Raw genomic sequence first — 14,370 nt, forward strand, 5'->3', positions numbered from 1 at the left:
CATGGACCCACCCTGCAAACTTTGATTTGTCGGTGCCCACAGTCACTTGGCACGTTATTTTAAATTGTGAGCAACTACAACGGATTTTTAAGGTACTTTGCCGACGTTACGCCGGGAAGGGGAGGGTAAAGAAGGCGCTGAAAAGGAATGGAAAGCGTCGTTGTACCTGGCGCACTTGAGACCTGTACATGGAGTGCATACTTCCTCCATCCGCGCTGGTACCCCAGCGCCGCCCTGTGGAGTCAGTGTCGAATAGCCGTGTCTGCTCCCTGGGAAGTTGACTACACGTGGGCAGGCGCCGCCGCCGCACCCATCACAAGCGTTTTCTTTTCTCTCGCCTTGCGTGTAGTCTTCAAAAAGCAGCAGCGCGCGCTGGTAAAAGAATTTATCAAATCCGCTTTAGAGATTGTCTATGTGAGGCCCCCTTAGCCAATAAACGTGCCTGAAGACATCCAGAAAGCGCTCTATCGGGCTATCATATAGCAAACCGAAGAGTGTCAGCGTCGCAGTTTGGGCAAGGCTTGACATTTTGTAGCTGCTGCAGCCTTCCGCACGTGCAGAGCTAGAAGACCCTGTGTACTCGACCCGAGTCTAGCTTCGCCTACAAAATAGAGTTGAAGTGTGGTAATTGTGTGTCTGTAAAGTTTTTAAAGCATGCGGAAGGAGCCCGGCAGATTTCACAGCCGTGCCACGTCCTTCGGGCCTGTTCAAGTGAAACAAAGAGGTGACCGTTAGAAACCCCGACGCGCCTTGATATATACGTCGTCGGGGATCGGCGTCACCTGCTCTTTAGGCTCGTACAGCTTCTCTGGTCGCTCGGTTGCCTGTGCAGAGAGAACGAAAGCAAAAGAGTTCACTAATGGTAGTAGCAAAAAGTAGATCGCGTTGGATAGTTAGAAACAACGCGCCTGCCACATCTGTGTAGCGGGGTTCGAAGAGAACTGCAGGCCTGCCAGGGTACTCAGCCCAACTCCATCTCGCAATCCCTTGAAGCACGTGGTCCCCCCACCTCACTAAGATCAGCACGTGCCAGGAGGCACACTACGTGCAGACTCTGGCTTCTTAAACCTAGGCCACGCCGTCCCCTGGATTCCCTCCGCTCCCGTTCCAGCGCAACGAATTTGAACCGCTGACGAATCGTGGTGGCATGCGACCGGACAGACCAGTGAACACCCCTCACTGGTCTGTCCGGTCGCGAGCCCCGACGCTGCCCGGGTGGCCCGCCTCTCGCCAGACTGTGTGCAGGGCATATAGCGGTCTTCATGCATGCCCGGTTCCTGGTGTCTTGTGGATAGTACAAGGCGTCGGACCGAAGCTTCAGCATGCGACAAGAAGAAAACCCGTTCGCTGCTGCGGGAGGAGGCACCTTTACGGCCACGCGCGTGCGGATGCACTCGAGGACAACGAGGATAATACAGACAAAAGGTGCCCCGCTCGATGTAGAGGTGCGTTTCTGCACTGAGGCGAAAAAGGACATGCATGTATGCTTACATCAATAACAAGATCCTTGAGCATGTCTCGATGCCGAGCAGCAGCTGCCGCCTCCGAGGGGATCTCGCGCAGCGTGTTGAGGAGCAACTCGCCACTGAAGAGAAGCCAACAGGCACACAGCGTTCAGCAGTCAGCACAACTGGATCGGAGCGCGCGTGCCGTAGATGCGGGGGCGCGGACATGTCTACACGTGCGGGAGCGTCCATTCTTCAAGTGTGTGCATACGCATTCACCCGCGACAAGCGTGGTCCACAAAGGAGAAAAGTGGCGATCCCCGGGGCCGCACGTCCATCAGCACAGGCCGAGGCAGAAGCCGAGGCTTCCGCCTCCGCCTCTCAGCGGCGCGGGAAGATGCGACAACGGACAAGCAGACCAGAGCTGGCGGGCTGCCGCGTGAACGTGACATCCATGCAGGACGCAGAAAGTGCGGCGTCGCCTCCTCGTGACCACGCCGCGCAGAAGGTTCCCTGTCGCACCTTTGCTAGGAGACGCTACTCTTTCAGGCTGGGGCTACTAGAAACATGGCGCCGGAAAGGCAACAGCCGCAGCAAAACGCGTACCGGGACCGCCACTCGAAAACGCACGGGGAAAGCAAGAGACGCAATCTACTTCGCCCGTCCCCTTCAGGTTCCTCGTTCCTCCTCACCAGTTCCAGATTTCTACGGGCCTCTTTCTCCAGCCGCCAGGTGTGCCCTGGGCCTCGATCTCGTCCAGCACGTCGCCGCCAGACTGCAGCTGCCCGAACACAACGTGCTCGCCATCTAGCCACGGGCATGCGCCAAACGTGATGAAGAACTGGCTGTTGTTTGTGTGCTGTCTCCGTGCCTTTGCCATGGACAGCAGGCCTGCATGCGCAGAGACAGACGCAGTGTCAAGGCTCGACCGCATCTCAGGAAGCGAAAGAGAGAGAGGCGGCGCGGCCAGAACGCGCAAAGATTCGAGAATCCGGCGTGTGGCACAAAGTGACGGCGCGGACCCTTGTGGCGCAGACGGCGATGGCGGACGGAGGCCCGCACGAACCCTGGGGCTCCACAAACGAGCTCCCGAGAGACACAGAACGGGACGAGCGCGCCCCCACTCACAACGAGACTGACCCCTGCAGGGCGCGAGAACGCCCATAGGGACAAGTCTTTTTCGGCGGCTTCGCACAAGCGCCTAAGGCGAGGAAGCAAGCCGGGCGACGGACCTCGAGGGACGCAGGATTTCCGTCCACGCCACGCGTCCCGACAACACAGCCGACGTCTTTTGCTTGGCGTTTCGCCGGGCACCGGCTGAATCCTCGACTTCGCGATCCGCAGAGCACAGCGGAAAGAAGGACTCGTCGGAAACACAACGCGTCACCATAGACAGGCGAGAGAATTTCGCAGGGCTTGCGATGTTAAGGGCGGTCTCCGCAGTCGCAGCGGAGCGGCCCCCCCTCCTATCCTTCTCGCACCCCTCCCCACTCCCCCCCCTTTCCTCGTGCCCCCTTCCAGATCGTGTCTCGCGGACTCCGGGCTCTCGGCTGGATTGGTTACCTCTCTTGGAGTGCTTGTACAGAAATCGCTCGTCGCGAAAGAACTGGCCGTAGATACTCTCCCCTCCGCGGCCGTCGCCGCGGTGGATGTCTCCTCCCTGGCACATCTACAGCAAACAAACGCACGACCCACCGCTTCTCACGCACATCGCTGTCGATCGGTTTGCCAGGCGTCTGCCGCGTCAGCCGCCAACAAGAAAACGAAAGACCACGTCCCTCCAGTGAAGCGGGAAAAAGGAAGCGAAAAGAGAGAGCGAAACTGAAGCGATGCGCCATCTGCCTCCGGGCGCAGACTCTGGAGAGAGCTGCAGCCGCCTCTGCCCGCCGTCGCGATCCGCGCCTTTAGCTTGTTCGGGAAGCGCAATGACTCCACGCGGCAGCCTGTCCCGCTCGCCCAGACGTTACCGCGGTGACAAAAATACGTGGAGTCTGCCCTGCGCTTTTGCTAGCAACGCCCTCGGAGATAGAACGACTCGAATGCTTCATGTACACCAGTCGCCCTTAAACCCTGGACTTACAAAGCCCGGAATAATTCGGTGGAAAGGCGTGCTCTTAAACCACCGCGGCCGCATCCAGTATCCGAGCCCCGTCTCGCCTACAACAGAGGAACAAAACGCACGAGGTGAGTGAGCGACCGACGTTGCCCGCGGGCGGCGGAGGGGGTCGGAGAATAGCACACAGCTACATGCAGGGCAGCAGGCGTTGGCGAAGCATCTTCGGCGAAACCGCTCAGCCGCCGGCCCGCGCGTGACAGAGGCGTGCTACGGCTGGCACACACTTGCCCACGCGCAGGTCTTTCGACGGGCTCAGGCCATCTACCCCGCCGCGGGGAAGCCTATGGATGCGACGAGCATCTCCCTTGGTGGCGGCTGGAGTCTCCGCGTCGCAAGGGAAAGCGCTAGTCTCGGCCTTGTGCCGGGCGTGCGTTGAACAGAGACACTATGTGCCTACATAGCGAATACCTAGAAGACTATCCGAGAGTCGCAGGACAGGAGCGCGCGTGTGCTGCGGCACCCGGCCTCTCTACACGCGATGTGGCGACAGAGACAGAGAGGCGAAACGAATTGTGCACGGGTCGCAGAAAGGGTCAGTCTTCGTCCAGCGAGGCTTCAGTAAAAAATTTTCAACCTGACGCGGAGCGCCAGCTGCCTCCCGGCGCGGCCTCTGGAAAGCGACGCAGCCGCCCTGCACTGCCTCGCGATCCGCGCCTTCAACTCGTTTGGGAAGCGCACTGCCTCAAACAGACCGCTGCGTCACGTATCGAGTCAGACTGCTCAAAGGCGAAGAGGCCGCCGAGACGTTCTCAGTCAGGCCCTCGCGCAACTTACCAGTGCAAAGACATCTGAAATTCTCCGCCGTTATCGGATGCGTGTCTGCGAACAACTGCGGACAAGACCTCGCACACAGGGACCGCTGGCGCTGAGACGAAACGAGGAAAGACTCAGACACAGCGATGAAACAAGAGAGACGGTGCAACTCAAAACGAGTCCCGAGAGAAGAAAAACACACGCGAGGCCGCGGCAACGAACTCGTCTCCGCACAAGACAGGCGTCTGAGGCGCCCTGGGCGCACGCATCTGAAGCACTAGCCCGTCCTGCCGCTAGAAGCTCGCCCTGTCGATTCGCACGAAACCCCTCCGGCCTGCGGGGGCGTCAGCGGCGACGCCTCTGGGGACTGCTGCCAGCGCCGCTTCTCGCAGGGTTCCCAAAAAACTGGTGGGCGTCTGAGCCGCGCAGACTCGAGCAGCTTTTTCGCTTGAAAGCCGGACGCGTCCTGGTTCCTTCCTCGCGGTCGGCGCGTCACTTGCCACGTCCGGCGCGCCCGTTTTTTGTGCGTCGCTCGAGGCCGTGGCCTCTCGTCGTGCTGCTGGGTGGCTGCGCACGCGCAGCACGCAAGAGCTGCGGCGGCATCCCTGCGGCGCACGCCTCGCCGTCCTCACCTGAAAGACCATTCGCCCCGCGTCTCGGCCTCCGATCGCCACGTCGAGGTGGACGAGAGGGTTCGGCAGGAAGGCACGCCTGCCGTCCTCCGACGGCGAAGCGCCCGCGGGGGAAGCGGAAAGCGAAGCCAGACCAGACGGCGGCGCCTGTCGGCTCGCGAAGGGAGAGGGCGCCGCCGAGGGCCGCGAGACAGAGGAGAGCGCAGGGAGGCGCGCGCGAGGCATCGTTGCGAAGACAAAAAAAGGAGAGATCCCGCTGCTGCAGGGGTGCTCGGAGGGTCCGAGGCGTCGATGTCAAGCCGCAAGAAGCAGAAGAAGGGCGAAACGCGCAGCGCTGTGGCTGAAATGGCGCTCAGGCGCCTCTAACACCATCCTCGCGAAATCCTCGCCCTCTCCTACCGTGCCCAGTCCCCTCTCCTCACTCTTTGGCTCCGCAAGAGCACGGGGAGAGGCAATGGATGATGCCGCGAACACGTCTGTGCGCGGGCAGCAGAGAGCAGACGGGGCACGTTGGCGGCGGGCACGTGCTCGCCAGGGGGCTAAAGATACTCCTCTACCTCAGAAGGCGGGGAAAAACGAAAAGCGGCGTCCGGACGAGCGGGGCGACAACTGAAACTCAAGCCAAAGGGCCCGCGGCGGCCTGCATCTCGGCTTCAGGCCCTCGCAGACACACAGCCAATCAAAGCGCTCACAGGCCTAGCATAACATCGACACGCCGACAGCTGACATCTCCGCCGCACATGGGTATACAGACAAAGACTATATCTTGCGTTTTATTTCTTGCACATCTGGCTGCATGCGCGCATGCAACGTTGCCGACCCTTGGCGGAGTCAGGCACGAGAGACTCCGTAATGAGCACCGGTTCTGGAGGTGAAGATGGCTTGAAAGAGGTGAGGAAAGGAGATCGGCGTTCCTCCGTGGAAAAAAGAGGAGATTAAACTCGTTTGGTGTCGCCTTCGCCTCGGAGACTCCCAAACAACCTTCGGCTGTCGCTCTGCATGCGCAACCGAGCCAGAGGTCGGTCGCGTGACAGGTTCACGGTGTGAATTAAAGTTTTTCGCTCAGGCCAGGTTGGCGGGGCATTGTGTCCGGCTCATGTCTACGTGATTCCGTCGCGTTTCCTCGTTTCCTGCGTGGTGTCTGCTTGCCTGGTGGTGCTGCGTGGCTGCGGCGCCGGGCGAGCCAACATGAGTCATGGTGTTCGCCGTCTATAAGGCGGGGAGGCCCTGAATATTTCAAGTCGCGCGAAGAACCGGCGAGGGCTGTGCATGTTTCCAGGGTAGAGGCGCGCGGTTTGTACCATCGTATGTGGGGTTGGCTACTGTGTAGTGAGAGAAGATCGGGGGGTTCCCATGCATGTTTTTCTCGTAGAGTCCTTCGCAGGCAGTAAGGCGCGCTCGCTGTCGGCCTGTGTTTTTTTTTCCTGATAGCAGGACTTCTGGAAAGAGAAACATTCTTCCTTCTCCTTCCGCCCTTCTTCCTCTCTCCAATCCAACACCATGGCGCCGAAAGCAGGTCAGAAGACGCGACACGTTTTGGAGCAACGCGCAAGGCCACGCGGCACCCGAAACCCCACATGCGCTCGAGGATTATTTTGAATTTTCTCTTTGTTTGTGCTGATATCGACTTTCTTCTGAGTCGCGGGACCCTGAGCGATTTTCTTGCTTCTCTCCGGCAGACGAAGCCCGTCGCCGGAACAGCTGCGTGGGCGTTCTGTCGACCCGCTGCAGGGGGAGGGGAGAGTAAATGCTCGTTTCGAGAAGGATCGTTGTGATTTGTCTGCGCCGATGCGCTCATGACCAGTCTTCTTCCTCAAGATTCCTGAGCATGCGTGGAGGGCTGGAAATTTTCCACCGTCTCTGCCGCTCGTGCGCCGTTTTTGCTGTCGCGGACGCTTGGGTCCCCGTTCGAAGTGCATGTTTGTCTGATGCCATCGCATGCGCATTCGTCGCGGAGCATCCACTGCCGTCCTTCTTCGCGTGCTGCAAGAGGCCGTTGGCAGTCACATGCACAGCCGGAGTTGTGAAATATATCTGGGGCCGGCGGTGTATGCATATACATTTTACACGTATAAATGTGTATGTGTGGAGCGTGTTCAAGTGCTGGAGGTGGAAGCGTTTCCGCGTTTCCGTGGCTAGGTTCTTCACGTAATAGCGAGTCTTCGTTGTTTGGGTCTGTTTTCTCAGCTGCGTCCTCGGGCGCGAAGGCGGCAGGGAAGGTGAAGAAGGCGCAGCAAGCCGCCAAGGGCTTGAAGTGCGCCAACAGCTTCAAGAAGGCTCGCGTCCGCACGAATGTGCACTTCTTCAGGTGAGGAGATCTTCGTTGGAGGCCCTGGGAGATGCGGGGCGTGGTAAACTCCGAGGCGGGTGACACGTCGCCGGCATTTCTGGCGACTTCGCGGTTCTGCGCGCGAACAAGAAGCGTCTATCGGTCTCTCTGCTGGCGTGTGCGCTGAGACGGGAGTGCGGAGCGCAACACACGCTCGGCGGATGTGGTCCCTGTTCTGAATTTGGTAGTTATCTTGCTTGGAAACACGCGCACGTGGTAGTGCAGGACGCGTTTTTTCTAGTTTTGGCGCTTTTTCGCGGGTGCCGGTGCTTCTCTCTACACCTCGGCACCAGATTGTATGGCGCCCAGATCAAACGGATGAAATTAACAGACGAGGGATTCTAACACCGCCTCTCTGCTGTCAGTCGACATCCAGACAATTGACTGGATCTTTATAATCGAGGAGAATCAAAACGTTGTGCCGGGGTGGGGGGCGGGAGGGGGGGGGTATGGGCAGGGTCTCTCGAGTGCTGCCTCTTGCCCTCTCTGTCGGTTCCGTGGCATCCGGCCGCATGCCCGGAAAGCTCGTGCATGCAGTCACTTGGCGTCTTCCTTACGAGTGGTCTCGGGTCGCTCGAAACCCCTGGTTCTTCACTCCCCTCCCCCTCCTGCCCTGCCCGTCCCCCCCCCCCCTTTTTTTTCCTGCGTTTGTCTCTTTGCCTGTTTTTGGGCGTGCTGTGGAAGAGGGCAGTCCGCAGGCGTTTCTGTCGCACAGGGGCGAGTTGCGTGCGGTGTTCGTCGTCGTAGGCCCCACACCCTCCGGAAGAGCCGCCAGCCGAAGGTTGCTCGTCGCTCGTCGGACGTTGCCACGTGCACCTTCCCGAAGCTGTCCAAGACCGACAAGTACACGATTGTTCGCCAGCCGTTGACGACGGAGTCCGCGATGAAGAAGATCGAAGAGACGAACACACTGGTGTTCCTCGTGGATCCGCGTAGCAACAAGCGCCAGATCAAGCAGGCCGTCAAGGAGCTCTACGACGTAAACGCCCAACGCGTCAACACGCTCATCCGTCCCGATGGACTGAAGAAGGCGTATGTGCGCTTGACTTCTGACTTCGACGCCCTGGATGTGGCGAACAAGATCGGTATCATCTAAACGTTTTTCAGGCAAACAAGGCACGTCACCATGTCCATTGTCTTCTGCCCTTCTCTTGTTTCGTCGAGGATGTGCCTTCTTTTTTCGAGAAGAAAAGACGAGGACTTCCTTCGCGTCTTCCCGCTTTTCTCTTGAAAACTCAGCCTCTACGGTCGTCTTGCACCTCGTAAATTAAGATGTATCGATGGAAAAAAGCCCCGCCCTTCCGACCGGGCTCGAGGCGCGACCCCCGGGTGACTTTCCGCCGTTTCTGCAGGAAACTGGACGACTCGACACCCCTAGAGACGCCATCTCTCTCAAGGTAGTTCGCAGTGAGCGTCTCGGTTGCGCTGCATGCGAGAGAGCGCGCGCGACCGCGGAGACGATGGAGCAGGCAGGACAGCAGAACTCATCCCTGGTGTTACAGAAAGTCACACACAGGGGCACTCCAGGCTCCACAGGGCCTCGAACTTACGGGAAGCAGGCTGTGCGAAACCGGAAACCAGCCAGCGGTTTTCGAGTAGAGCTCTTCACGGAGATGGTGGGACATGGGGCGAGAGCAAAGTCCTACAAACGAGCGGGTGACCGATCTCGTCACTGGGAACTGATTAAGTAGACGGTGTTACATCTCAGCATGCTTCGCACCTCTTGAGCACACCGAGACGCGCTGTGCCTCTGCTGGCTGGCGCAGGGGAAGTGCAGACAGACCTCCGGTGAGACAGGCTGCGCCCTAGCGAAACGCAGCGCCAGAGCTTTGTACGAGAGATAAAGGGGCCTCGTAACGGCGGTGTCAGAGACCGCGCACCGAATTTCCGCGTCCGCCATCTCGTAATGTGTGCAGGACAGTTTCAGTTAATGAAAAGTGAAAGTGCCTGAGGATCTGCAGCTTTTTTGGGCAACAGCCGACTCGGCCCCGCTTCGTTAGGTGGCGCAAACCGCATCTGCGTTGCCTCGTGCTGGACTGCGGGTGATACGCCGACACAACGGAAAAAGAGCTCCTGCGACACTTCAGGCCTATGCTGCTATTTGACAGTGACCTATCGACTTTGCATCATATAACGAATAATCATTAGATTTAATTAAGTATTTGGACAGTTAGTCTAGTGAGAGAGTATCCTTGGCGCCAGCACGCAGAAGCTCCGCATGCTTGTCTTCTGTCAGAAGACTTTAAACAGCTTTGCTTTAGCTCTCTCAGTCCCCAGCGAATCTCCGGGGCCATCCTTTCGAACTCTTACTTACGCAGGTTCTCAGTGTATACCCAGGTATCCACATCAGAGTAACATTGCGATACGCGCACTGTGTCTGCCCTCGCCACGAGTATATCTTCACAACAAGAAAATGGCTAGGTCGTACAAAACAGAAGCGCTGAACTTCGGCATCTGGTGGTCACTCATAAGATACGCTGTCTCTACTCGCGTTTTCATCTCTACGAGTGAGAGTCCATGTCTTCTCGTAGCTCGAGCGGCCGCACTCCGCGCTTCCGGCAAACGCCCTTCAACACGCAGGTGACATGATCTCTCCAGACTGCTGGGCGTTCCTGTGATCCAGCCGACACCGCGGCGCTTGCATCAGCGACGAAAATGACACTGTTCCATAATCTTTAGTCCTAGAGCCTTCCTGTTCACAGACAGCCGCTCTCTCAATGTGTCTGCGCTAGAAATGCGTTCGCTTGCTTTTCCCTGATGTACTAAAGGAAGTACCTTGTGCTTTTCACGACATGGTTTCCTCACACGTGTCATCAGCGGCTCGCATTGATATCCGAGATAATGGTGAATAGTAATCACCTGATCCAGTTCGCTTGCTACAACCGTTTAGTCCCATCCAGGAGACTGTGAACGGCATCTGGCGTCTGCGTGCCAGTTGTTACACCGCCCAATCGCATCTGCATTTTTTATGCAAGTTCGCCGGGGGATGGCATAGCTCGCGACTTTGAGGTGAAAAAAAAAGACACAGTTCAGAGCGCTTTGTTGAACAGGAAACGCTATTTCACACTTCGCTCTATTCACCACCGCCCAATACCAAACAGGTTTCCACTGAGGAGACAAACATAGGTCACCGCGAAAGACGACTGCCTTTACGACTCTGGTGTTGACTCACAAATCGGACAAAAACCAATTCTTTCCTGTTTCTCTTCCCAGATGAACCTGTCTTGACACTTTTTCTCGCGGGCCGCCAGGGCCCCTTAAAACAATCTTATACCCCCACGGAGAAGTCACAGCTGGACTCTCCGCCTTGTCTATCTGTCTCCCTCTCTCAAATGCCGTCTCGCCACTGAACTGATATCTGGTTGCTATTCCGCTTCACATCGCAGAGAAGACTGCACTTAAACAAGAAATCGAGTTCCCGAGGCGGCTCTCCACGCTGCCGTTTCATCTGCAGACCTCAGTAGTGAGCCAGCCCCCCCGGAACGAGTATACAGAACAAGCAAACGAAGCCGACGATCGGGACTCAACACCTCATGTGCTCAGCCCCCCTCGACTCCGTGTCTGGACCCGCCTTTCACCTGCGTGGCGCGCATGCAGCTTGCCGCGCCGCCCCTGGGGTCGGTAGAAGCCCCGTCCCTGCCGACGGAGGGAGGCAGGCAGACGCCAGGGCGACCTTCGACCCTCTTTTCTCCACACCGTTGCACTCTTCGCCCAGAGAGTTCAGCGCGTTCTAGCACGCCACGGCGGCGGACATTCGGAGACGCTCCCCCCCCCCCCCCCCCCCCCCCCCCCCCCCTCCGCATCGCAGGACTATCTTCCTACATCATGACAGGACTATCTGTGCAGCACGGCAGCTTCAGATCCATGAGGAACTCTGAAGAGGCCCCACAGTCCTTCGCTGACAGATGCTCGATTTTGTTTTCTGCTTGGCACACGGACGGGCCCTCACAGCTCGGCAGGCGCAAGGCGCCGTCCGCCGCCGCCTTCTCATCCAACGAGGCGAGTTGAACTCCCGCCGCTCTCTGCGGCGAGGGAAAGAGCTGCGAAATAGACGTCGGCAGCAAGAGAGGGAGGGAACAAGACCGAGCCGACAGCTGAACGCCGCAGGGATCTCCGCTCGCCTCCTCTTCACCTGAAATCCGGCGTGTCTCCTCGCTGGGGGCCTGACGGCGACCGGCCGCAGAGGGAAAAGACATGGAACGGGATGCCTGCGCCGGGAAGCTACGATCAAGCGGCAGCACAGGAGAGAGCGAGATACACGCCCTGGAGTTGTGGTGGGCAGATCTCTGTGCCTCGGAGCCGTCTAGTCGACGAGGTCGCATCTCTCTGAACAACCACACGGGGTCCTCCTCCTGCGTGTGTTCGAGCGTCTCGAGGTGTGCGGAACTTGCCGGTTTGGTCTCTCTCTTCTTTTTCCGCGCGTCTGAGTCCGCCCCGACCCATGTATCGCAGGGCGTCCTTAGCAGCTCGAGAGTCAGCGGCGGCGACGCCCCACAGCGATCCCGCTCGCAAAAGGGGCACGACGAAGCGACTGGGAGACACCGCGGCGCGCCGCAGTCGGTCGCAGAGCGAGTCATGTGCATGTGGCAGCGCTTCGGCGACGAGTAGAGCGGACGGGTCGACGGAGAGGAGACAGACGGCGACGCAGAAGGCAGGGCACTCTGCTGCAGTGCACAGTGCCTCGGTGACTGCGGATGCAGTGCTGGCGAACTCGCTGAGTCGCCCGTGAGGTGCGCCGGCGGGGACTGAGCTTGCATAGGCGGAGACAGAAAAGCGGGCGCCTGGCTGCTCTCCGACTCAGGGCTGCTTGCGGCTCCAAAAAAACCAAACGAAGGAGGAAAGAGACCGCGCCCTGATGCACTCAAGTCCTTGTGGCGCCGCGTCACACAGCCAGTCTCGCCGTCAGACAAATCATCTAACCGCGGCGAAAGCACGTTAGCCATCCCGCCGCTTCCCGAGAAGGCAGACGGGCGGCCATAAGCGTCCACTGCCGCAGAGGGCGATGGAGACAAGCAACGGCGCTGCGAAGGAGCGCCTTCGCAGCTCGAGGACGAACTTGAAGCGGCCGCCTCAACCGTTGCGCCCTGCGACAGCAGAGACTGCGAAGACGGTGGAGACGACAGAGAACTCAGGCTGCTGTTTGAGCTGTCTCGGCTGCTCCCGCTCATCGCGCTGCCGCCACTCGACCGACAACCGTCTGCGTAGGAATACTGGTGAACCTACACACACGCACGCAAGAAATCTAGCTTGCGCGTTCACGAGCGTCCAGCGACACATGCAGACTCGACAAAAAACCATGCAGCTGACCCGACTCCGGGGGGAGGGAGGGAAGGGGGGCCTCCGAGGGAGCTCACGCGAGTGCGTGGATATTGGATTGCAGGCATATGGACTGTCTGACCCCGCCACAGCCGCAAATCCCATGAGGACGCGTCCCTGTTCGCGTGCGGACGTCAATGCCACGAAAGCGAAAACGGCACGGGGCGAGGTGTCTCGAGAAGCGCGAAACGAGCCTAACGAGAGGGCCTCCCCCCATTTGAAGTCTGTTTCGGCACTCGACAGATGACTGCCTCTGTGAACGCGGGGAAGACAGTTTATGGTGCCGAAAGGGCCTCTCACGTTACACACAGCACTCCACGCGTCGCGTCTGAGTTTCCTCTCTACAGGCACTCTGCAGGTCCTGCTCGCGAGGGCCTTCGCTTCTGAGCTTTTTGCCTTACCTCGACGGAAAGCGGACTTCCAAAAGACACGCGTTTCGCCAGTTGCCGATGGCTGGTGGACTCGCCGTCGCGGTCAGACGCTCGCCGCAGAGTTCTCCTCGACCGGGGAAGGATTTCCAGCCCGGAATCACTCGCAGATCCTCCATTTCTGTCTGTGTCCTGCTCGAAGAAAGGTCTCCGCCGCGTGGGAATAGGTAGGAGCAAGGCGCCTGTGGCGCGATGGTAGCTGACTGCCTGGCCTTCTTCCGCCGCCGCATCGGGTCTCGCCACTCGAAACGGCTCCTCCGCTTCGAGGTTCGCAGGCGCTGTGCATGCGTGGCTGTCCTCATACGCACGCGACGGCGAAGAAGGCAGGTCGCGTCCGTCTGTTTCTTTCGAGGCGAGAGGCAGCGAAGAGGCCGCGAAGCCGCCGTCTGCCGCGCGCCCCTCTTCTTCGTGGCGGCAGGCTGCCGCTGCGGAGACGAGCGTGCAAAGCGCAGCGCGTTCCATCTCTGAGGACTTGAGTCGGAGCTCGTGACGGCCGACAGGGCTCGGCGCGGAGGACCCAACAGCCGTCGTGGCCTCGCTGCCAGCGGCCTCGTCGTCGACACTGGCCAGCGAAGCTGGGGCGAGAAGAGGCGCGGAGAACGGCTCTGGCGCGCTCCTGTGCTTCGTCCGCCGCGCGAGCGGCAGGTCAGACACAGTTCGTCGATAGTCAAAGGCGAGCGCCGGCAGCAATGCGTCGTCCTCGCTGTCCAGTGGAGTGGAAAAAGATCGCGGCAACAGAGCGCCCGTGGCTCGCCCGTGAGAAATGTCTTCCAATGCCGCAGCAGCGGGATTCGACAAACGCGCTGGGCTGGGTCTGTATGAACCTGACGCACTCCGCGAAGACAGACCGGCCGCCGCGACGACGGCGCCATCGGTGAAGGCCGCGACGGGCATGGCAGAAGCACCGCGGAAAGACTCCAACATGCACCCGCAAGGCAACACAAAGAGCTGCGGACGATGAGAAACTTTGTCGCGGAGGAGGAGGGGGGGGAGGAGGGGGATAGCGGTGGGTGGGACAGGGGCTGCGCGGGGTTTGACGAGGAAGCAGCAAGACACCAGCGGAGAGCTCTCGGCGCCGGGCCTCGAATCTTCTGGAGCGTCTGAGCGAAGTAAGTTCGCCAGAAAAGGCGAGGAATCTTGGGAAATGGAACACAGGAAGGAGTGCGGCAGCGATCACTGCGGCTACAGAAGACGCGGAGAGCGAAGCTCTGCGAGAATATGTGCCTGCGACGCTAAAGGGAGATGTTTTTCGGGTAGTACTCCAGGGAGAAAGTCTACAACAGGGGGCAATCGCCGAACCCGCTAGAGCTTGGGATTACAGGAGCATCTCTAGCTAGACTCCTGAAAGGGC

General features: G+C 59.3%; 3 protein-coding genes across 3 annotated transcripts; 1 reads left to right on the forward strand and 2 right to left on the reverse strand.

Annotated features, from left to right (window-relative positions):
* Positions 1 to 731: 731 nt before the first annotated feature.
* Positions 732 to 5,171, reverse strand: BESB_081290 (peptidyl-prolyl isomerase; the record flags this gene model as incomplete). The annotated part of the gene is made up of 7 exons (XM_029366479.1): positions 732 to 824; positions 1,492 to 1,585; positions 2,138 to 2,336; positions 3,009 to 3,114; positions 3,526 to 3,602; positions 4,336 to 4,390; positions 4,947 to 5,171. The coding sequence occupies 7 exons, from the start codon at positions 5,169 to 5,171 to the stop codon at positions 732 to 734; spliced, it is 849 nt and encodes a 282-aa protein (XP_029216939.1).
* A 579-nt stretch (positions 5,172 to 5,750) lies between these two features.
* Positions 5,751 to 8,371, forward strand: BESB_081300 (ribosomal protein RPL23A; the record flags this gene model as incomplete). The annotated part of the gene is made up of 4 exons (XM_029366480.1): positions 5,751 to 5,837; positions 6,381 to 6,462; positions 7,134 to 7,254; positions 8,023 to 8,371. The coding sequence occupies 4 exons, from the start codon at positions 5,751 to 5,753 to the stop codon at positions 8,369 to 8,371; spliced, it is 639 nt and encodes a 212-aa protein (XP_029216940.1).
* Positions 8,372 to 11,093: 2,722 nt separating this feature from the next.
* Positions 11,094 to 13,943, reverse strand: BESB_081310 (uncharacterized protein; the record flags this gene model as incomplete). The annotated part of the gene is made up of 2 exons (XM_029366481.1): positions 11,094 to 12,494; positions 12,993 to 13,943. The coding sequence occupies 2 exons, from the start codon at positions 13,941 to 13,943 to the stop codon at positions 11,094 to 11,096; spliced, it is 2,352 nt and encodes a 783-aa protein (XP_029216941.1).
* Positions 13,944 to 14,370: the final 427 nt, after the last annotated feature.

Source organism: Besnoitia besnoiti, chromosome VIII (assembly GCF_002563875.1).
Source record: "Besnoitia besnoiti strain Bb-Ger1 chromosome VIII, whole genome shotgun sequence".
In the NCBI taxonomy this organism is placed as follows: Eukaryota; Apicomplexa; class Conoidasida; order Eucoccidiorida; family Sarcocystidae; genus Besnoitia; species Besnoitia besnoiti.